Raw genomic sequence first — 22,943 nt, 5'->3', positions numbered from 1 at the left:
TAAAATTATATTTTGAGGCTGGACCCAAAGGCCTCCATTTCATTATATACTTGTATGTAGCTGAAAGTCCTTCTAGACTCTCCTGGGCCTTGACCCCAGGATGAAAGAGGATGGGAGGAGGAAGCAAGAGCCGGTGGGCAGAGAGAAAGGAAGACAGGAAAACAGGGCAGTAATTAATCTTATTCTATATCAATCCCTCAAAAAATTATTTATGTAAAGGAATGCTTTAATAAATAGATGGCTTGGTTTTATTTCAAAATAGTAAATCTAACTTTATGGAGAAAAAAACAAGACATGTAGTTTAATAATATTTTATTGTCAATAGCATAAAAGAAATTTTATATTAATCCTTTGGAGCAAGAAGACAGTGGAACCTATTTACAAGGAAGAGATGGGGATGTGTTGTCACAAAATCTTCGTAAATGTCCTCTTTTGATAGTGAATTAATATGTGAACTTGTAATATAGATAACTTATCAGATCAACTTTTAAAATTACTATTAATGCAAGTGACTGACTAGCTATCTATAGTGACTAAACCCACAGTCTTAGAAAAAGTATGTCAAAGCCACGTGAGCACTTCAATGGCTCTAGTTATATTTTCTAAAGATGTAAGTTTCATTCCCTTCCCCACTACCACATTAGACAAAGAGGCAAGTTCCTTCAACACTCATAAAACTCCTTTATTGGCTACCGTGAGGGTCCCTGTGCTTTTTAAGGCCCTGGCTGTCAAAGATCCAAAACCTTGCTGAGTCAGAAGCCCCAGCCATCAGTCTGTCCCCAACCAAATGACCAGGTAGTCATTCTATCAAAAGTGAAAATGAATTAGATCTGCCCTTCCTTTGAGGGGCTGCACGTCAGCTACGCTAGGTCTGCAATTCCTTAGCCAACATTCCAAAGTCTCAAAACGTTCTAAAAACAAAGCCTGTTCACGAGCTGGTGTCATACCCCATTTGTCAGCAAAACCTTTATCCATTTTGTGTCAATATTATACATTTTATGGCAGGAATATTAAGGTAATGACTTCTATATAGGATGTTGTTTCAGACTCTTTCAATGGACTTCCATAACATACAGTTTGTGCAACACATTATCTTTCTAAAAGCCCCCAAAGGCAGAGCTTGAAGAATACATTTGTCCCTCAGGGTTTAGCATAAAGAGCTGTGGACCTACAGTAGCCTGACCATGTGCTCACATTTCACTGGAACCAGGAAAGTTTGTCAGATCCCATAAACCACAGTTTGTTTAGCCTTTCAGGGAAGTGAGAACATCTGGAACATTCTGTATCCCAATGAAGGAAGGCAAAGCTCTTTATGGGAATTTTCTTTGTGAACAACTGTATATCTGCCCATAACCCTAGATAGTGTAACAAATAATGAATACATATTTTCTTTTCCTTCAAAGTATTGTCTTTGATGGGAGGAAAGGGGCATAAAAGAAAAGATTGGGAGAAAAAGGCCTATTAGTGTGAAGGCTACATAGAACAAGCACCAAGGCATTCCTCCTCCAGCAATATTAACAAGTTATCATGTTTATAAAGGGATTCTCTGGTTGTAGAGTTTACAGAAAAGCCAGGTGGGACTTGACCTGGGCTCTGACACTTAAGGAGAACAGAACTTGCCAAAGAAAACGATGTTTCGAGTTTTGTTGTGCCTGACAATGTAAATAAATGGGTGGTCGGCCCTGAATTCATCTTTGTGTTGCAGGATTCTTGATCCCGGCACCTCTATGGAATCCCCACCATCTTCGCTTATCTCTAAGCACACTCTGTGAATAACATTGGAGAGCGCCACTCCCTTGGTCTCTGACATTCCAGAGAAATCAGATGTACTCTCATCAAAGGTACTTTTCAGCCCTAGGTTTTCCAGACTAGCCTTGGGATCAATCATCTTTTCCACCTTAAATTTTGGAATGGATAGTTTGACTTTGGTATTGGCCATGGTGCTGGGATTGGTCCACTGCAAGAGCGTCTCTGAGTTGAGTTGTTTTTCAACCTGAAGGGCAAAAAGGAGAGGAAATTATTGTTTCTACTTCCTGTGGTAAAAGACCCTGCTTGATGCAAAACAGGTGAGCCCAGTTTGGAAGTAATACAGAGGGACCATCAAAAATGGAATCAGCCCTGCAGGTTGGGTGTGTGACTAGTTTCTCTTTTAAAAGGTCCTCCACCTAGCATTGGTCTCCACCCCACCCTACAACTGTGGTCCCTTTGAACTGCAATTTATGAGGGCAGTTCTTTGAAGCTGTAGAGTAGTTTTATAGAAATAAATGCATGGATTATGGTGTTGCATAACTAATAGTGAAACAAAATCAGAAGTGTTTTCATATATAATACTAGAGGCCCGATGCACGAATTTGTGCATGGGTGGGGTCCAGCCGGCCCATCCTGATAAAGGCCAATTGGCCAGCTGGCCAGGGGGAGGGGCCACAGGCAGTTGGCCGGCTGGCCCTGCCCCTGGTCAAACTCCCAAACTCCCGAACTCCCGGCCGAGGGGACAATTTACATAGTAGCCTTTTATTATATAGGATTTCTCAAATGCTTATTTTTATTTCACTACTAGGAAATCCAGAACAATCATGTACTCTGCTTGACATCAAATTTAATAACTCAAATTAAAACTAAGGTAAATTCTTTTTAGAATGAAAATTTGAACTGTCTATGATCATTCTTTAGGAGAGTAGGCAATGAATGCATCCATTTCAGTTGTTTATTTTTTAAGAGATAAAAGATATATGTATATATATATAGTGATGGGTGTGTTAATAAACTTTTACAATTTATATATTTATTAAATCATCCTGCTATACACTAAACTGGGCTCACGTGTTTTTAAGTATCTTACAATTTTGTTTCATTATACCTCAATAAATCGAAAAAATCGCAGGTTATGTTCTTAATCTGCATAAAAGCTAAATATTCATCTGTCCTAACAGGAAACCTCCATATCTATACTGTCCAATACAGTGGCCAATACATGGCTATGAAAAGCACTTAAAATGTGATCAGTAAGAATTGAGAAATGCTCTATGTGTAAAATACACAGCAGATTTCCAAGACTTATTACAAAGTATGTAAAATATCTCATTAATAATTTTTATAGCAATTGCATGTTAAAATGATAGTATTTTGGAAATATTGGATTCAACAAAATATTTTATTTGTAATGAGAGATATAAAATAAAGCATAATATGGTTTCATCTTAAAATTGTTCATTGAACCCAGTCAGTGTGGCTCAGTAGTTGAGCTATGACCCAGGAGCCAAGAAGTCACAGATCAGTTCCTGGTCAGGGCACACGCAGGGGACAGCCGATCAACAATTCTCTCTCATCATTGATGCTTCTATCTCTCTCTCACCCTCCCTTTCTTTCTGTAAAAATCAATAAAACAAATTTTTTTAAAGTTCATTGAGCACATCTTAACTTGCTCCTTTCATTCTATCATATGAAAAAAAAAACAAACCTATGTGGATATTTTAAGTAAAGTGGGAGACCGCTGAATAATGGCTGATGGAAAAAATGAGAGGAAAGCATGAAGTGGAGTAAAACAGAGAGACCGGTGAGTAAAAGAAGAATGGAGATGGACTTGAATTCAATGAACAAATGGTAGAGAAAGCATAATGATAGCTGCAGTAACAGATAAGATGTGACTAAGTTAGATCAACCTTCGAAAGTGAGGGAGTCACTGAGGCATGACTGAAAATACAGCAGGTGACCCCTGAGTTCCTCAAAGATTCCCTCCTTCTCCCTGGCCGGGACAGGCCCAGGTGGATGGAAGCTAGGAAGCCAGTGGGGAGTGAGGGAGAACAGTGGGCCACAGGAGCAAGCTGACCAGCAGAGGGGAAGCTACATCCTTCACAAGCACTTAAAACTTCTACCGTGTTTCAATATTGTGCCTCTGATAACCTGTATGAAATACGAAGCATAATTAAATCTCATATATGTGTGTATGAATGAAAAGAACTTTTCAAAACTCATGGAATGTGCCTTAGCCAGTTTGGCTCAGTGGATAGAGTGTTAGCCTGAGGATTGAAGGAGCCCCTGTTGGATTCCAGTCAAGGGCGTGTCCTGGGGTTGCAAGCTCAATCCCCTCCCAGGTCGGGGAACTTAAGGGAGGCAACCAATCATGTGTCTCTCCCACATAGATGTTTCTCTCTCTGCGTCTCTCCCCCTCCCTTCCAGTCTCTCTAAAAATCAATGGAAAAATATCCTCAGATGAGGTTAACAACAAAGAACAACAAAAAACTCATAGAAGGCACATCACAGAGTGAACCCTAATGTAAACTGTGGACTTTAGTAAATAATCCTGTATTAATATTAGCTCATCAATTGTTTAACAAATGCGCTGTGTTGATGCAAGATGCTAATGATAAGAAACTCTAGTCTAGAGTTAAGAACATGAATTCCAACTTCTTGGGCTCAAATATGATTCTACAAACCACTGATGACCATGTCATGTTACCTACCATGGACCAGTTACCTACCCTTCTGTGCCTCAATTCCCTCACTGGGAACGGCTGTGGTGATAGTTTCTAATTCCTAGGCCTGTTGTGAGAGTTAAATGAGGTCGTGCACACAGGGAATTTACAGTTCTGCACACATTGTAAGTGCCAAATAAATGTTGGCTGTTTGAACATTAAAGAGAAAGGCCCAGAAAGGACCACAAACCTTGGAAATGACAGAGCAAGTGAGGCATAAGGCAGACAGCCCCTCAAGGGCTGGCCATGTGGCTCTGCCAAGGCAGAGGGCACCTTGGTGCTGCCCACCCACCTCCTTCCTCACCTTCTCCAGACCCGTGGACTCATCCTCCACGTCCTTGGGCAGCAGGATGAGCATGCTGAGGTGCTTGTTTTGAAAGGGGAGCTCTATGACCTTACAGTTGATACTGTCAATGTTGCCCATGCAGAACATGGCTTCCAGATTCATCATTTGCACTGGCTTGGTGTCCGTCTGGAAGAGGAGAAGAAACCTGGGCTGCTTGCTTTTTCATTCACGCATGTATATATAGAGATATATATCTTATTTTCCTCCATAAAAGACAATGACTTACGCTTTTATATGTACACATACATATAAACACATCACACACATATGCACACATATATAGACACATATCTATACACACACACATATATATATGCATTCATTTATTCTTGTTATAATAAAAATAGAACACATCAAATATTTGTTCTCTCTCTTTGTTAGAGGGGGAAATTAAACTAATTAGGCCTTTTAATTCTTAGGTTAGTAATACAAAAATCTGTGGTGTGTATCCACCTTTGTTAGAATAAACACTACCCTAAACTTTTAATACTATAACATCATCAATTTAGTCTAATCCTTAAAGGAGACACCACAAGACATGAGGAGAAGCTTAGTAAAGTCACTCAGAAAGTTCAGGGGCTGAAAAAAGCAAGTCAAAGGAAAAGTAATGACCTTTGCACTCTAAAGGAGGGTGTGTCCCCACACAGCTTTGAGTCTTGTTTTATTGTTTTATTGGGTGAAACACTGAGAGATCAATGACACTTCAAAGCCATGTTTAAGACCCAAGAACCTGTATGTGAAAAATACAGTCTAAAGGGTCAAATGTCTTGTGACTGGCGGCTGTGTGCAGGGTCAGTCCTGCCCTGCAGGCAGCTTTGAGAAGGCCACTGTACAGGTGAGTTAGGAAGAGGAAGTGGCGGAAAGGCCAGGCCCTCCCTAGGATGTCTGGGTTTTTGAGGAGGGTAGGGAGCCCTCTCAGCTATGACTGTCCCCTCCCAATGGAAATGCCGAATAGATCTTGTATAGGGACCCATGGTGGTCCCAAAGGCCAATCAGGTTCGGTCTGTTATTGACTGTTTATTCAAACTGACCCTTAGAGATTGGTCATTCATTTGACATTTGCTGAGCACCTGCTAATGTACCAGGGCCTGGGCCAGGGGTTAGAAACCGAGATGAATAAGGCATTATCTCTGCCTTTACAAAGCCCATGCACTCAAGAGGGATGTAGATAAGTAAGAATATAATTCTATTTCACTCTGGAAAGCGCACCTGAGGTGGGAATGAAAATAAAATTTTGTGGGTACAAAGAAAAAGTACCAAATGCCAGTCCAGCTAACTCGGGTATAAATTGTATCTTGAAGGTCTTTTCTTCCTGGTTTCTAGTGTTTAAAAGGTGGTGTTATAATATTTGGCAAAAAAAAAAGTGATTAATACTAGGTACTCAAGGTGCTGGGAGAAACTTGCAAACTAGAATGAATGAATGGGAGCTGCCAGGTAAACTTACTCCCTTCAGGTATTGTGCTACCTGGGATTCAGTCTGCATTCTTAACACAGTCATATCTCATTAAATGAGACCAAATCACATCATCATCATATAGACTTCTGGGTGGCCTAGGTCCTTGAATGAAATAGGTCAATTTTCAAGTCTCGGTTCTCTGAATTCCTTTCTAGAAGAGGCACTTTACCTATTCACATTAATTCTTTTTCACATGGGATATGGCCTCATTATTCACCCAGGAGTTTTAATGAGACTTTCCTGCAAAACAGGTTTCTCACAGCCAACACTGTCTCAAAGCACCTCATACATTAAAATATCATAACCATTGACTTCACTATGAACAGATGAGAAACAGAGCAGAGGAGGGTATTGACCTTGACCAAGAACCTCAAATGACCCAGGTTTCAGGATGATTCAAAGGCCTCTGAGGTTCGGATTTAGTTTGTTTCTTTGCCTTTCTTGCTAATCATCCCTAATATTTGTAGGCATTTTCCAGTGGGTGATTTAGCTTTACCCACTGGGCTGTGAGCTTTATAAGCCCCCACTCAGCTCAGACTCTGAGAACATTCTGGAGAAGAGAGAGAGTCTCTGGGTTACGGTTCTTTTTCTACCAGGGAAGGCATGCCACCACTGTGCCTTCATTTCCCTCACTGGGGTGAACTCCTACGGTCCCTTCGGTGGCTGTAATTGTCAAATCTATAGTTGGGACCCTTTGACACGCTGCCCACATACCTTGTTGACTCGGAAAGGACATTCTTTGGTTTCCGATTCAGGAAATTTCTTCATCCACTTTCCAATGAAGTAGGCGGCATTAACCACGAGGATTTTGGTCTGATCATTTACGTTGTTGTTGGATAAAATGTTCTCAAAGTGGCCTGCAAACAATTGTAGAAACCACAAATTGCACAGGGTTATTCTTCCCAACTACACCTACTATGCACATGCCTGTCCACTCACTGGGTATTTAACACCTTCCAGAGCCACACCAGGGAGGGTGTGAGAGCCAGACCACCTCATTTCAGAAGGACTCCTTTCTCTCCTTGCATTTCCCCACACCTGGTCTTACCAAAGACACCTAAGGAGGAGAATGAAGGGGGGAAGGAGGAAAAAGAACGGAAGAGGAGGAAGAAGACAGGCACAAGCTACCAAATGCCCATCCTGAGCCAGGCCACATGCTAGACATGTATATACATGCTATTGTGTATTCCTCCCCTTTTTACAGACAAGGAAGCAGAGCCTTGGTGAAAAGTCATGTGCCCAAGAGGACACAGGAGCAAAGGTGGAGACCTGCGCTCTGGAATGGAAATGCATGGATGTGCTCGGCATTTTCAGCTCATGTCTCTCACAGTGATCCCGCAAGGCAAGGATCATCATCCCCATCTTATAGCTGAGGAAACTGAGGCTCAGAGAGGCCAAGTAGCTTTCTAGTTTGCTCAGCTGGAAAGCAAGTCAGAACCAGGACAGCACTCTGCCCTGCACCCACAGCTCCCTGCCTCTCCCCACATGGCAGCCAGTTGGCACCAAGGTCAGCAGGCTCTATCGCAACAGTAGTCACTATAGTCACAACAGCAGAACAGTTCAGTGGTGATAACCCCCTAATGAAATTAAGTCCTCCTATTCGAATAGCACTGGTGTTTTTGCAAGGGATTTTCATTTACGTAATCTCTAGGCCCACAGCACAGGCCTGTGACCTGCATGTGAAGGTCCCTTCACTGGTTAATGCTCTGCTGTCACCATCTTAAAATTAATACATTTTTAAATAAAGGACCCTGCAGTTTCACTTTGCTCTGGGACCTGCACATTATGTCACCAATGCTACGAGACTTGTCAAATATGTAATAGTGTTATTGAGGAAACTCGAAGGCCAGAGAAGTGGGGGAGCTGGGAAGTGGCTTCAACTGAAACCTTGAGCTCCAGATTCCAAATGCAGAGGCCTTTTCACTGAACTAACTTCCCCAGTAAAAACCTTAAATTTATGAAGATTTTAAAACAAAGGCCCAAAGAGGGAAAATGCTATTATTTAAAAAATCTAAAGGCAAAACTGTTACACAACTGTTTAAATAGGAGCTGCTTTTTACTTGTGACTATGTTTAACCTGATGTTATACCAGTTTTCTCTCTACATATGAAAGTATAGGGACTTCATTTCAATAACAAATATATATGCATGCATACGTGTGTGTGTGCATCCAGATCTATGGCTACCATCTTGGCTACCACACATTATTGATTACCACATATCATCTAAGTTCATCCCCACAAAAAACATGTAAAAATTAAATTATATAACATATACCCCATTTTACAGTTCAGTAAACTGAGGCTCTGTATCCAAACACTTCAGTTAATAAGTGGCAGTGCCTAGATCTGAACCTGAGGATTTGAAGATTCCAAGGCCAATGTTTTTCCATGTCCTCACTCTGAAGCTATGGCATGGACTCTATCATTCCTGAGCCCTCATAGCCACAGAGTGGCTCTGGCCATTCATACAGGAAGCGTGTGTCCCTGCCCCAGAAGCCTATCGCTCATCAGACTGCAGTGGTGCCTGAAAAACCCATCACTGTCGTTCACATCCTCACAATGAAGTGCTGTGTCCCAACAGGTCCCTCCATGTGTAAATATAAATGTGTGCCTGGAACGGGGATGTGGACGCTGACCTGCACTCAAAATCATCTTACTTATAATTCTTTTCCAACAAGGAAGATTCACAGAATTGTAATGGAGGGAGGATTCAGGGAATGGAGAGACTGAGGGAAGTGCTGAGCCAGAGGCAGGACCAGGTAGATGCTGCAGGTAAGAGCCAGGGGCTAGCAGAGGGCCGACCAGGTCGGGGAGCTATGGGACTGAGGACACATTTCCATCCACTATGGTTAGTTTTGTTTTACTTTTGCTCTATGTATATTTGATTGCTTAAGACTCTCAATCCCTTTTTCCTTAAAAAACTTGTAGAATGTTTGAGCTAAAAGTGTCCTCAGGGATCATCAAGTTATAGTCCAAGCCCTTCAGGTTTACAATGAAAAACTGGACTCATGACTTGTCTAAAGCCAGACTTGTTAGAGGCACAGCTGAGGCTCCAGGAGGGCGCAGGGTCTACTTGCCTAAATAAAAACAAAGCACCAGGAATTCCTGCCAAGTGATAAGGTGATGGAGGAAAGGTCCAGAAATCTGCGTTGTTGAAATGGTTCAATGGGCAAGAATTTAGCTTCTGTACTAAAAACACCTCAGGAGTCCCCCAGGTGTTCAAGTTTTTTGCTTAGCAGAAAGATTCATGAGAATAAGTACATAAGTACATAAGCAGAGTAGATAAAAAATACTTGCCATCTGTGAGATCCTTAATTGAGTTGTTGATCTGACCTTTCGTTTCTTCCAATTTATCTTTGAAGTCAACAGTTTCCATCTCCTCTCCTGAAAAGCATCCAGTTCATAAAATCACAAAGTACTTGCAGTCTGTGGTCAAACCATCACATCTTTACCTGGCTCTAACAAACCATCACATCTTTACATGGCTCTAACAAAAGGACTTTTATGTGTCTACTAGAGGCCCAGTGCACAAAATTCCTGCATGGGAGCAGGGGGTCCCTCAGCCTGGCCTGCACCCTCTCCAATCCGGGACTCCTCAGGGCTGCTAGCTCCTAACCGCTCACCTGCCTGCCAGCCTGATCCCCCTAACTGCTCTCCCCTGATGGTCTGATCCCCCTAACTGCTCTTCCCTGCCTGCCTGATCGCCTCTAACTGCCTCTGCCTCAGCCCTGCCACTATGGCTTTGTCCGGAAGATGTTCAGTCTAATTAGCATATCACCCTTTTATTAGTATAGATGCCACCTTGTTCTAAAAATGCAGGTTGTTAGCAGGTTTTCCTATCATGGAAAGGGAGCCCATAGTAGCATCCTGGGTTCTGACCAGGGCTTATGCACTTGTGCTTTATCTCAGCATATGAGATTCCTAGAAGAAGACTCTTGGATGTACCTTGAACATTTCTATCGATTTTGCCAAATCATCCTCCAAAAATGTTGAACCACTTTAAACTCCCACCAGCAACCATGTGTGTGCCCTCTGTCCTACTTTGATGCCAATATCATTGATTTCCCCCTAGAAGCTTCCCTGCCCTCAGCCAGGACTGCTTGGCACTTGAGCCAACCTCACTGTTCAGCCCGGGACTTGATTTCCAGAGATAGAATTATGGAGGAGGAAAATAGTTTTCCTCTACCCTTCTGAGTTCTTAGCAGAGGCCCTTGTAATGAAAGACAGATTACCAAGAGAAAAACAAAAGTTCATTAACATATGTACCTAGTGTATATGTGGGAGATCCCAGGGGAAAATGAATAACTCCCCAAGGTGGCTTAGAATCCAGATTTAAATACCTTCTTCCTAGGGAGAGGGGACGGGAGATGTAGACCTCTTAGAGGAGAGAAAATTGTTTTTAGGAAAGATGAATGGGGGTGGGGCAGATAGTTTGTAACAAAGTTTGGGTGTGATGTCAACTTCTAGTCTCCTGTCCTGTGACAGGAGTCAGTCTTCACTGGCTGATGACACTTTTCCCATTGAGGGGACCTTTTGGGGGGTCCAATTTTAGGCAGATCAGGAGACTTTAGTGAAAGCCTCTCCTTGCATTTGCTGTTTTTCAAGCATCTGCAGCTCAAGATCATCAATATAACAACACGGCATATGTTGGGGTGGCCTGTTCTCTGACCTTCAAAATAAACCCAACAAAAGCTTGTTTCCTCTCTTAGATGATTTGCCACAGTAGCATTATTCCCTGGAGACAGTATTCTGACCAGACCTTCCTGGGAGTGGTCATAACATACCCTGTGCTTATAGAAAGGTGTGGGCCATATCACTAAATAAATCAGGGTCAGTTTTCTCATCTAAAGTTATGATAGTTTATCTTCCTTTCCACAGGTTTCCTGCGGGTTTGTGTCTCTGCTGCAGCCCCAGTGGCCCCAGCGCCTCTGCGGCCATGGGGCTTAGGGCTGCTGGGTGCCAGGCCCCCTGCAGGCTGTGTCTCTGCTCCTCTGGCCCCAGTGGCCCCAGCACCACGGCGGCTGCAGGGCTTGGAGCTTCTGGGTGCCCTGTGGGTTTGTGTCTCCGCTGCAGCCCCAGTGGCCCCAGCGCCTCTGCGGCCATGGGGCTTAGGGCTGCTGGGTGCTGGGCCCCCCTGTGGGCTGTGTCTCTGCTCCTCCAGCCCCAGCGGCCCCAGTACCGAGGCGGAGTTTGGGGCTGCTGGGTGCTGGATCCCCCTGTGGGCTTGTGTCTCTGCTTCTCCAGCCCCAGCGGCCCCAATGCTGCTGCGGCTGCGGGACTTGGAGCTGCTGGGTGCCCGGCCCCTTGAAAGCTTGTGTCTCTGCTCCTCCGTCCCCATGGCAGCGGCAACCAAGCAGGCCCAGAGGCCCTCCACCGGCGGGTTGGGGCAAAACGCCTGTGTCCTGGCCCAGCCACCACCATCTTTGTCAAGAAGTGACAGCAATTTGCATATTCCCTCCTATTGGCTGTGGGCACCGCCATCTTTGTCGTGGAGTGATGGCTAATTTGCATATTAGTCTTTTATTAGATAGGATTACTATGAATACGCTTTCAAAACCTGTACTATTCAGTAAATTGAAACCTCATGGAAGAATCAATGACTTTTCTTTGTATTGAATGTTTCATTCCTTCAATTCTAAGACCATATCAATTATTAAAAGCATTCATCAATTTAGTATCAGCTTTGGTTGGAAAAGAAACACCATGTTGAATGTATGTAACAGCTATAATATGATTTCAGAAACATTAAAATGTACATACATTTATGTGTCTTAGAATAGAAGAAATGTACAGAAAAGAGAACTTTATGAGCAGAAAACTCTTACTCTCACTGAAATAAATATTCTATAGGCTCTTGCTACTCAAAGTGTGGTCCAAGTACCAAAGCTTTAACATCACTTGGAACGTTGTTGGCAGTGCAGAATATCAGGCCTACTGAGTCAGAGCATGCGTTCTATCAAGATGCACATTAAGTCTGAAACAGTGCTATAGAGAACATAGCAGTGATTCTAGTTCTATTGCTTGCTGAAATGCAAAACCCTAAATCCCATCCCTATTGAGTTTGATTCAAGTGATATGAGACCAGGAGCTTGCACTTTTAACACCCAGGTAGTTCTGCTTCAGGTGGCCCTCCTGATACCACACCTGTTTTGTACTATTATGAGTGAATTTTCAGGTGCTATACAACCAACAGGAGCCATGGAAAGCAGTCTTAAAATAAAATTCCTTGCAATTCCTGGTTTGGTTGAAATAATTCAAAACGTTGAATAGAAGTTCAACCAAACTGAACATAGATGGCTAAATGTCCTAACATGGGCTCCTTCAATTTCTTCAGAGCAGCTACAGCCTTAGCCAAATTGATTGTGTTCATTGCAACCCAACCAAGAACATCGGAGCCTCAGCAAGACTGAGAGAACGGGGACCACCCAAGAACGTCGGAGCCTCAGCAAGGTTAATGACCTCCACAGTCCTCACTGCCAGCCACAAAATGTATTAAACATCTCCTTAAGGACCCTCTAGGGAACTTTTAAATTATTTCTCTACTTAGGTCCTAACTCACATCTCAATATTTTATTTCAGTTCTGTGGGTGATTGTTGAAAGAAAAATGGCTGTGTATGTGTGACTTTCAACAACAAGAATAAATATCTAGTGACCAATGTCCTCAAACAGCTACTGCAAAAAGTAAATGGTGAAATATTTAACTGGTAGTCTACCTTTTAAAATTTTGAAAGCTTAAAATTCTGTCCATCCAAGCACAAATTAAATCAACTCTATATTACTAACATAGAGAATGAGCTTCTTTGTAGTCTAGGATGTTAGCTATATGTTTCAAATACAGATTTTTAAAATATTATGTTATACTCTGGGATCAAAGTTAAGGGAACCCCAGTAACCTTCAAGAAATGGCTGGAATTAAATACACAGAACTACCTATTTAGACACCTTCATGGCCAGCCTAGGAAAACGAACAAAAACAATGTGTGACTGATGAAAACTGTTGACTCATAGTTCATTATTTTTCGTATTGATTTTGAGAAAATCAGAAGAACGTTGTGTGCATAAACAATGAGGCCTTGTACCTTGCTGTTTAAGAAAGGTGTGAACCCTGAGCTGCCTTGCATCCATGGAGATACATTATTAGTGACTCTATTCTCCATTTCTCCAAATGAGGAAGCTAAGAGGAAGGGGAGGATATATGAGTATTTGAGAGGGACCAGAGAAGCCCGTGAGCTTCTCTGTATTTTGAGCTAGAAGATGTGACTACAATTAAGTCCCACTATATTCAACCTCTCCGCTAGGACTGAGTTATTTCAATTAGCCTCTAACCATAAATGAGCATCCTAGAGGTGAGTTTTACTGGATAAAAAAAATTAAAAAAAACTGTGAGTCTGACCTTGTGACAGTGACAATCCTGGGAAAAAGTTAAATCTTGTTAATGGCATTGAACCACTTACTGTAGATGGATTCAGAGATTTGTCCACATAGAGCCGTTTGATCAGTTTCAGCGAATAGAAGGAACTAAGTTTGTTTACATCTGACGTTACTGTTTGAAATCCAAAGGGCACATCTTTGACGTTTTCAAAATGAAGGACCTGTGAAGAGAAAAAAAATCCACGACCCATGAAGCATGTGTCTTGCTGCTGCAGGGGACATGGTACCTGCCCTCATCCGTGGGGGTGCAGTGTCTCCCTGCTCCATTGTCCCATGAAGCAAGGCTTCTCACCTTGGCCCTGCTGACATTCCGGGCAGGGTATTCTCGGCTGCCAGGTGAGGGGTTTCGGGGACTGTCCTAGATATCTGGGTATTGTAGGATGTTAGCAGCATCTCTGTCCTACTAGGTACCACTTGTGACAATCAAAAATGTCTCTAGACACTGCCAAATATCCACTTCATGGGTCATACTTTCTGGGGATTTGTAGATAAAATAGGGCCAAATTGTCCCCATTGGGAAACTCTGCCATAAAGATATTCTTCTCTGGATTTAACTATTGGAAAATTTATCCTTTCTTCAAAATGATGCCTCTAATGCTCACACAGAGGCTCCCCAAACTTGGAAAAGAGTGAAACTGGGTTACAATTTCCATGTAATTCAGACACAAGAAGAGAAAGATTATAGCAAAAGAGACTATCATTAGGCGGGTATCAGATTCCAGGGTAGAGGAGTCTCTAGCCAGGATCTATCTAGTCCCTTTAGTTCCTCTGACAAGTGCCAAATGGGCTGATGTGTCATTTACCATCAACGGTGGGCTTCCCTGGGTGGGCAAGAGTCAGACAACCTGGCCTTTGAGTCCCAGCCTATATCTACTCGAAATCTAATCTAGCCCAGCTCTGCCCAGCTTCACTCTCCCCTCTGTAAACTGTACTAGAAATACCTACTTTTCTGAGTTGTTATGAGGATTACAGATATTATACATAAAACACCTAAAGTATATCAATTAAAAATGTTCTTTCTAAGCCATTTACAACTAGAATGTCATCTTCTGGAGGGCTTAAATCCTTTTCATTTGTTCCTAACTTTTCTTCTGTCCCAATCAATAGCCCAGCATCTCCTCTGCCTCTTGGTGCCTCAAAACATGACGTCAGCACAAGGCAATTCTCTCCTCCTAACTCATAACTGTGCCTGGAGGCCACACCTCAGGTAACATCACTAAATGGGCACATGGCACCAATGAGTAGCATAGCCCCACTATTGCAAGGTCACATTGGCTAGTCCAAGGCAGTGAATAACTCTCATGCCTGCTGACAGGTAAAAGGACCAGAAAATTTTAAAATCAGGTAATTACTGCTGGAGGAACGACTGCATGTACATCACCCTTATTATTATTGCTGAGGAAAAGACCTTCTCCCAGGAAGTTGTCTCTTCTGTCCCCTCTCTAGTGGGAGATGAGAAATTGGAGATAGGGTAGAGATTTGGGGGGAGGGGGAGGATGAGAGAGCAGGACAGGTGAAAAGACAGCTCCTCTTCCCACAGTTGAAGGTTCTTTTTCAAGTGCACGCAATTTCAAGTGTAAATTCTTCAATTATCAGGACCCAAAGAAGACTTCATGGGTCATACTTTCTGAGGATTTGTAGATACAAGATGTTCCCTTTTTAAATGCTATGAGTTCATGGAAATAAAGAGTCTGTTAAACCTAGGATAATCAACTAAAGAATATTTATGGAATGGAATGAGAGGGGTGTTCACTTACCATCTAACAGTAAATGGGGGTGGGGTGAGAGGAATGTGTGAAGGGGGTAAAAAGGTACAAACTTCCAGTTATAAAATAGGGCCTGGGGATGGTGTCAATATACAGCATGGTGTCAATAGTTAATAATACTGTGTTGCATATTTGAAAGTTAAGAGAGTAGATCTTAAAATTTCTCATCACAAAAATAAAGAAATTCTATAACTATGTATGATGTTAATTAGACTTACTGTGATTATCATTTTGCAATATATACAAATATCAATCATCATTGATATCTGAAACCAATATAATGTTGAATGTCCATTATACTTCAGTAAAAACTAATAAAGATTATGCTGTAAATAAATGTTGTGCACAACACAGGGATATAGATTTCTACTATTTCTGGTTGGGGTTTTTGCAGTGGAACATTTTATAAACACCACCTTGGTTGATTCTTACAGTATAGCACATAGAAAGATGTTGGATGACTTGCCAAAGCCCACTCATTAGTGGAAAACTTGTGATTACCTAGAACATCCCCAGGTTCTCCACCACACATGGTACCAGGGTTGCAGGACAAATAAGTAAGCTTTCGTTCACATTTGAGAGTAGATTGAGAGTGTTAGTAGTGGCACAACTCTCAATCCTGAGCATCTCTGACCACAGAGCCCCATTCATCCTTCCTTAGGCACTGCCCATGGGTTCTAATAACGCTAGTCCAGCGGTTCTCAACCTGTGGGTCGCGACCCCTTTGGCGGTCAAACGACCCTTTCACAGGGGTCACCTAAGACCATCCTGCATATCAGATATTTACATTACGATTCATAACAGTAGCAACATTACAGTTATGAAGTAGCAATGAAAATAATTTTATGGTTAGGTCACAACATGAATGAGGAACTGTATTTAAAGGGCCAGAAAGTTGAGAACCACTGCTCTAGTCTTGCTCTAAGTAGAAACAAGGTGTGGGGCTTACCTGTCCAATTTCATTGGCTGTGTCACCTTTGGCTCCTACTTGAACAAGTGACAGGGAGGTGGAGAGACAGATGGGAGAGAAGAGGACATTGCCTGCTGGCTCCTTTTCACAGAGTTTTTTGAACAGATCAACTGCAAAAGCAGAGTTTGCCAGTTGCAGGGCATCCATCGTGGGCCTGAAACAAAGGATAAGGGTCTTTAAAGTCTTCTCACCTGAATTCTGCCACCCCAATAAGTATTCCATCTAAACAACCCTCCCAGTGTGGCTTCGTTGGTTGGGCATTGTCCCATGCACCAAATGGTTGCTGGTTCAACTCCAGGTCAGGGCACATGCCCGGGCTACGGGCTCAATCCCTGGTAGGGAGGTGTGCAGGAGGCAGCCATCAATGTTTCATTATCACATCTATGTTTTTCTCTCTCTCTCCCCCTCCCGTTTTCTCTCTCTAAAAATCAATTTTAAAAATCCTAAAAAAAAAAAAAAGTCCATCTAAACAAAGTAATGGTCTTGAATAGAAGAGAAGAAGGAACTTTGCATTAAATGCAATTTAAAAAGCCAGTGGGGAAGACACTTCTGGGCAAATACCCTAAGATCTGAATGGCCCAGCTTTTGAGGTCCTCAGTGTGAGCAGCTCTGCCCGAAATCTTCAAATTCAAGCATACTCAGCCACAATGACCACTGTCAGGAGCCCAGTGATCACACCTCTTCCTCAGCAAGTGGTCAGAGCAGTTGACGGCACTGAACAGAATCAGTTGGTTTTATTTATCCATATTGTTTCAAATAGGATTGAGGTTAAAGCATACAAAACTGGCATTTTTGTACATCAAAAACAGTCAAGTCACAGCAGTTTTGTGTGATTCAGTTTAATAGTAGGCGTTATGGGTTGAATTTGTGTTTCCCCAAAAAGATATGTTGTAGTCCCATCCCTGGGTACCAGTGAATGTGAACTTATTTGAAAATAGGGTCTTTATAGATTAAGTTGAGGTCCTAATCCAATATGACTGGTGTCCTTATCAGAAAGAACAGGAGGAAAGACAGAGACAGACAGGCACAGAGAGAAGATGATTCGAAGACACCAATGTGACAACAGGCAGAGATTGGAGTGATGTTTCTACAAGCCAAGGAACACCAAGGATGGATGGCAACCCGGAAGCCAAGAGAGAGGCGAGGAATAGTCTCCTCTAGGGCTTGCAGAGGGAACGTGGCCCTGCGAGACCTTGATTTCAGACTTCTGGCCTCCAGGACTGTGAGAGAACACATTTCTGTGTTAAGTCACCAGGTTGTGACCCTGTTCATGCTCACTGGTCACCTCCAAAGACTTCTTCCTCCTTTACTTTATGTCCCTGACAAGCACAGCTAACAGAACTCAGATCAGTGTTCTCATTGCAAACCTATCTCAAGGTCATCTAAAGTCAGGGTGGATAGCTCACAGGCTTATTCTTTCTTCTGGGGTGGGGTCAGAGGCCAAGGGACGACTGCACACCCCAGTCACAGAGACCAGCATGAGGTGTACAGAGGACAATGAGACAGAAATGGGAGCGTGCAGAGTATTTGGACCAGTGTGTCCATCATGAGGAAATAAAAAGAAAATTCACAAAAGATTTGAGGGAGTCCTTTCTCCAGGAGCAAATTTAACATTGATAATGCTGAGTTTGTCTACAATAAAATTTAACATGAGCTATTTCTCAACCAAATTGAGAAGCTTGAATGAGCTGTTTTTTCACCAAATATAGAAGGCTCTGCCCAGATCCCTGTAAACTTCTCAAAGCTTCAACAACTGAGGCCTAATCACATAAATAATAACCTGAAACATACCAATTGTGCTTTAACAAACACAAGTAGTTCTTCCCAGAATGCATTCACTATCCTCAAAGAGAGCAATTCCAACAATTTTGCATAATCAATAACAAGCTTTCCTTTTAACGTTTGACTTCCTTTGTGTAGAAAACCTGTGTTTAAGACCTGGGAGTACTGTGCTAAGGGAGTTTGACTACAAACACCTCAAAGCATACCAAAAAGTAAGGAAATGTTCGTGTTACCGTTTTGTCCCACCAAAGCTTATTCTATTATTCATTATAACATTTTGAGATACACTTAGTCTCAGTAGTTCTGTCTGAATACAAGCTACTTTGTACAGTTGGCTTTTTGTACAGTTCATTACACAACATAGTTAACACTGTGTTGCAATTCAAGATATAGATTCAAGTGGCTGTTGGAGAATGTTCATCAGAGCACACCTGACACCTGAGGCTTTCTCATGGGTGCAGACCCTCCTTTCAGAGTCCCTTCCTTTGCATGAGAATCCTCAGAGCATGTGTCCAACAGGCCTGCCTCCCATCCATGTGCTGACGATCTCCTTTCTCAGAAAATTCTCCTTCAGGCTGAGGAAGTTCATGCAGCCCTTAACAGCTGAGGTCCCAGCAACAACAGTGTTGTTTGATGCTTGACAAAGGTATCAGAAAAGGTCTGGACAAATACTTTCAACGATAAAGAATTAAAGCACTGCAAAAAAAAAGAAAGAGAGGAAGGAAGGAAGGAAGGAAGAAGGAGGAGAAGGAGGGAGGAAGGAGGAAGGAAGAAAGAAAGAAAGAAAGAAAGAAAGAAAGAAAGAAAGAAAGAAAGAAAGAAAGAAAGAAAGAAAGAAAGAAAGAAAGAAGGAAAGAAAGAAGGAAAGAAAGAAGGAAAGAAAGAAGGAAAGAAAGAAAGAAGAGGTCTGGACATGGGAATTGCTATAGAAGCAAACAATCACCAGCTAACTCCTCAATCAGATGTTGTCAGATAAATATGACCAGTTGTTCAGTGATTGGTCCCAAGTGACCCCAAAACACTGCAGAGCTGATCTAGGCTAAGGTAGTTCAAGGGATGATTGGGCCACAGTGAGTGGCCACCTCCCCGTGCTGCACGGCAGTCAAAGCATTTAAGCAGATCTTAGCAATGTGAGCTACACACACAGGAAAAACCATCAGGTTCAACGTGGACCATTTTAGTAGCAAATACTCTAAAAATTATGGATATAAGAGTAGAGATGAGCAAGATCTGCAGAGTAAATTTACATTTCTAATGACTTCTGCTCAGAGTGCTAAAATTGCCACAGACTTTTTTTCATTTTATTATCACTTTCTTACAGAGATAACTTCTTTGGTCTTCACGAAAACCTTCGAATAAGTATAACAAAGATAATTTTAGTTACAGTTCCAATGTAGAAAATACTGCATGTTTTTGTCACTTAGAAGTTTAAAAGAGTGAAATGGAAATTTAAGTAATAATTCAAATGCAACAAATGAACAACAAAGAGCTGTAAGAATTTATCACTAAGTTGCCTGGTTTTTGCGATATGTCCCAAAATCATAAACCTTTAGAGTGGGACAAGATTTTGGCATGGATCTAGTCTGGCTCCGTTTCTTCCTCTTACAGATGAGAAGAGTGCGGCAGACAAAGATGAAGGGATTCTCCAGGCCACCCACAAAGGGAGTGACAGTGGTAAAACCAGCCCCAGCATTCACTTCTCCCAGCACCCAGCCTGGTGCATCCAACCACACCACATCCCCACCCTCAGTAACTGTGTCTTGGCTGATGTTTTTTCTCCCACAAGTCTTTAGAGTTCCAAAACTCCTACATGTCCTGAATTACCCTTTAGAGATACCAAGGTACTTTGCTTCTTTTTTTAAATCAATACAAACTTTTTTTTCTCTCATTTCCTCCCTGGAGAATCTCTTGTTCTCTTCCTGCCATTTATGTGGCCAATGACTAATGTTATATTGCTTTCATTTAAAAAGTATTAACTGAGTACCAAATGCATGTCAGGCACTGAGTTAAGTGTTAAGGAATCAAAGGTGAACCCAGCACAGGTCCTGCCTTCAAGCAGCTGTCAGCCTAATGCCATGATGTGTGTAATGAGTCCTGGGCATTTTCTTGGGGAGCACAGGTTGTCATGGGAACCCTTACGAGAGAGGGAGAGAGCTCACTTATCATAGAAATCTCAGTGAGGTTTCCTCAGAGATGGTGCCATTAAGTAAGTCACACTAAAGGTGAGTCCTAAAGACAAGTGGGAGTTAGCTATGAAAAAAATGTGGGCCAGAAAGACTGCAAGCAATCCCAAATGAATGGAGGGGCGTGCACGAGAACATGAGCAGGATCAGGCATGCTCACTTCTCTAGACTTACAGCCCCTGCACAAAGATTCCCAGAGTCTTTAGTGCATCTAAGCCAATGGTCCTCAAACTTGTTGGTAGACCATTTGATTGAGATAAATGCTCTAGGGACAGGTTGACCATATGTCCCACTGCCTGGGACAGTCCTGGATAATGTTTGCTGTTCTGACATGCCCCTTCATTCTCAATCATGTTCTGTACTGAACAATATATGTTCAGCCTCCCTACAGACCACCCACCACACTCTTCTCTATACACGTGTGCGTGCATGCACACACACAGCCAGGTGCACAGCTTTCTCATTACTTAAAATTCTTTTCACTGTGTCAGGTGATTGTGGTTGTCATTCATGCTAACCTGCCCCATATGACATATGAAGAAAAATGCAGAGAAAAAAATAATCTTAAGTATTTGGTGTAGCCAGTCCTTAAGCAATGGCCTTGAGGAATCTTGCCTATTAGAGTAACTATCACCAGATGCCTAAAAACACAGCTTCTGCTGTCCATATTCCAATTTCAAGAGGAAAAAAACACACAGCCAGGTTAAGAAAATAGGAGACCTTGGAGCTTCTGCAGTGTGAGAGACTGTCAGGATTAAAGGAATTGACGAAAGGAGTAAACATATACAGGAAGACCTTTGTTAGCAGGAAAGGACAAGGCTGCTATTAGTAATAAGGTCAGGGCCTAATTTTCTATGGCTTGAGCACCTCTACTTTGCTCTGATATTGTGAGATGTCCTATCTCCTCCTGTTTGTTCAGAAGCCTGATCTTGACGACTGAGCCATCCCACTGCTGCCTAACAGCAAACTAGAGCCAGACTGGCCACGCCAGCATGACCAAGATTGCTGAGGTTGCAACCCTCAAAGTCAACCCACAACCCAGAGGGATTGAAGTGGCAGAATTCAAAGTGTTAAGAAGCAAAGATGTAGACCTGAGTCATTTTCTGGGATTTTCTTCAGGCTGGCTTCCATCTCTCTCTCCCCCAATCAAGGAAGTCAGCCAATTCTTTCACCTACTGATAGGGACTGAGTCTTGAGACCCACCTAATTCTATCAAACCTTTAGAGTGATGAAGGGGATGACAGGCTGTTAAGAATACCCATGTTGTCATGGAAACTTCCACAAGCTGTGAGTTTGAAGGCCTGAATTCTAATTATCTTGCCACTTATAAGCTGTGTGACTTAGAACACCACGTCGTCACCTCTGTGAGCCACGCTCATCTACAGAACGAAGAACTGAGATGAAATACGTCTAAGACCCCTCAGCTCTGAATCTGAGTCTACAGAACAGCCTGACACGTTAAGTTAATCTTCAATATGATACTCTTAAACGAAGCCATATAAACAGCAGCCACTGTAAAAAAAGAAACGATGAGCCAACCTGTTTGAAAAGTTGCCCAAGAATACATATTTGAAATCTATAACTTGTTTCAAGTATCCTAGACCCCAGAAACAGGGAGGGAGAATACATTCTGCTTAGAAGAAGGCAGTTTCAAGTAAGTGAACACCGACTAGATGCTTAAAAATGCCAAGAAGAAGAGCAGTTTTGAAGTCTGAATCTTAAAGCACACAAAACCAACCAGGAAGGTGAGTCAGACATTCAAATGTGTTGCCACTTTCTCCAGGTTTTGAGTATCAGGCCCTTTCTGAAATAAGCATTTCAAAATTCATTCTTAATTCCAAGGCCCAAAAGTGTGCTCAGAAATACTTCCTTCTCCATCAATCACTGCTGTGCCCATGCCCCTCCTCCCCCCGCCCCTCCACCACCACCAAATCCTCCCAGCCATGTTATTTTTTCAGATTCTTACCTTGTATGGTTAAGTGATTTCTCTCCCTATATGGCTTCCTGGTTCCCAAAGGACTGAGAGCTGGAGATGCTGCCCGTGTGCAGCGTGATGGACAACAGTCCCCAAGCCCACAGCCTAACCTTGAAAATAACCCTTTATGTTGACTTTGTTCACTATCTTGAATCAGCTCCAACACCTCTTTTGTGTTAAGAATTGCCCTGTAAAGGGAACTCACCAGCCCTGCCACCCCCACTTTGCTTACCTGGAGTTGCAGTTATCCTGGAAAACACACAGCAAGGGAAAAGGAAAGCCAAGCTCAGAGAAGGACCTCGCTGTGGAAGCAATTCTGTGGTCAGAGCAGCCAGCTTGCTCACCTGAACCCCGGCCACTCCCGCTGAGGCCACGCCCCACCTGTACTCTCGTCCCTCCCACTTCTGCATGCTCAGCTCTTACTCATGTCTCCTGGCAGCTTCTCCAAGATTGAAGAAATTATTCAGGCTGAAGCTGCTGTTGCCTGTACAGCTTCCAAAGGCCTCCTACATGCTCAGGCAGGAAGGGGCTGCAAAAAATCCTGCCTTGGCCTAATATA

The 22,943-nt window shown here is 42.6% G+C and overlaps 1 protein-coding gene across 1 annotated transcript; it reads right to left on the bottom strand.

The window, feature by feature from the left end:
* Positions 1-295: 295 nt before the first annotated feature.
* On the bottom strand, positions 296-22,743 carry SERPINB5 (serpin family B member 5). The gene is made up of 8 exons (XM_006087194.3): positions 22,617-22,743; positions 16,424-16,598; positions 13,732-13,869; positions 10,617-10,623; positions 9,574-9,660; positions 6,989-7,131; positions 4,777-4,944; positions 296-1,993 (listed from the first exon to the last, which is right to left on the bottom strand). Exons 2-8 carry the CDS (start codon positions 16,589-16,591, stop codon positions 1,601-1,603), a joined length of 1,104 nt encoding a protein of 367 aa, XP_006087256.1. The 5' UTR covers positions 16,592-16,598; positions 22,617-22,743; the 3' UTR covers positions 296-1,600.
* Positions 22,744-22,943: the final 200 nt, after the last annotated feature.

The sequence above is a fragment of the Myotis lucifugus genome, unplaced genomic scaffold (assembly GCF_000147115.1).
Source record: "Myotis lucifugus unplaced genomic scaffold, Myoluc2.0 scaffold_36, whole genome shotgun sequence".
NCBI lineage: Eukaryota > Metazoa > Chordata > Mammalia > Chiroptera > Vespertilionidae > Myotis > Myotis lucifugus.
Note: the sequence above shows the minus strand (reverse complement) of the source record. Positions and strands in the feature narration are given on the sequence as shown.

Bases quoted from the DNA above. Each gene is read 5' to 3' on its own strand.
- SERPINB5 (XM_006087194.3), bottom strand. From the start codon at position 16,591: ATGGATGCCCTGCAACTGGCAAACTCTGCTTTTGCAGTTGATCTGTTC. The intron at 7,132-9,573 runs GCAAGTATTTTT...AATTGTTTGCAG, and splicing joins AATTAAGGATCTCACAGATG to GCCACTTTGAGAACATTTTA. The intron at 4,945-6,988 runs GTATGTGGGCAG...CTCCTCTTCCAG, and splicing joins GTCCTTTCCGAGTCAACAAG to ACGGACACCAAGCCAGTGCA.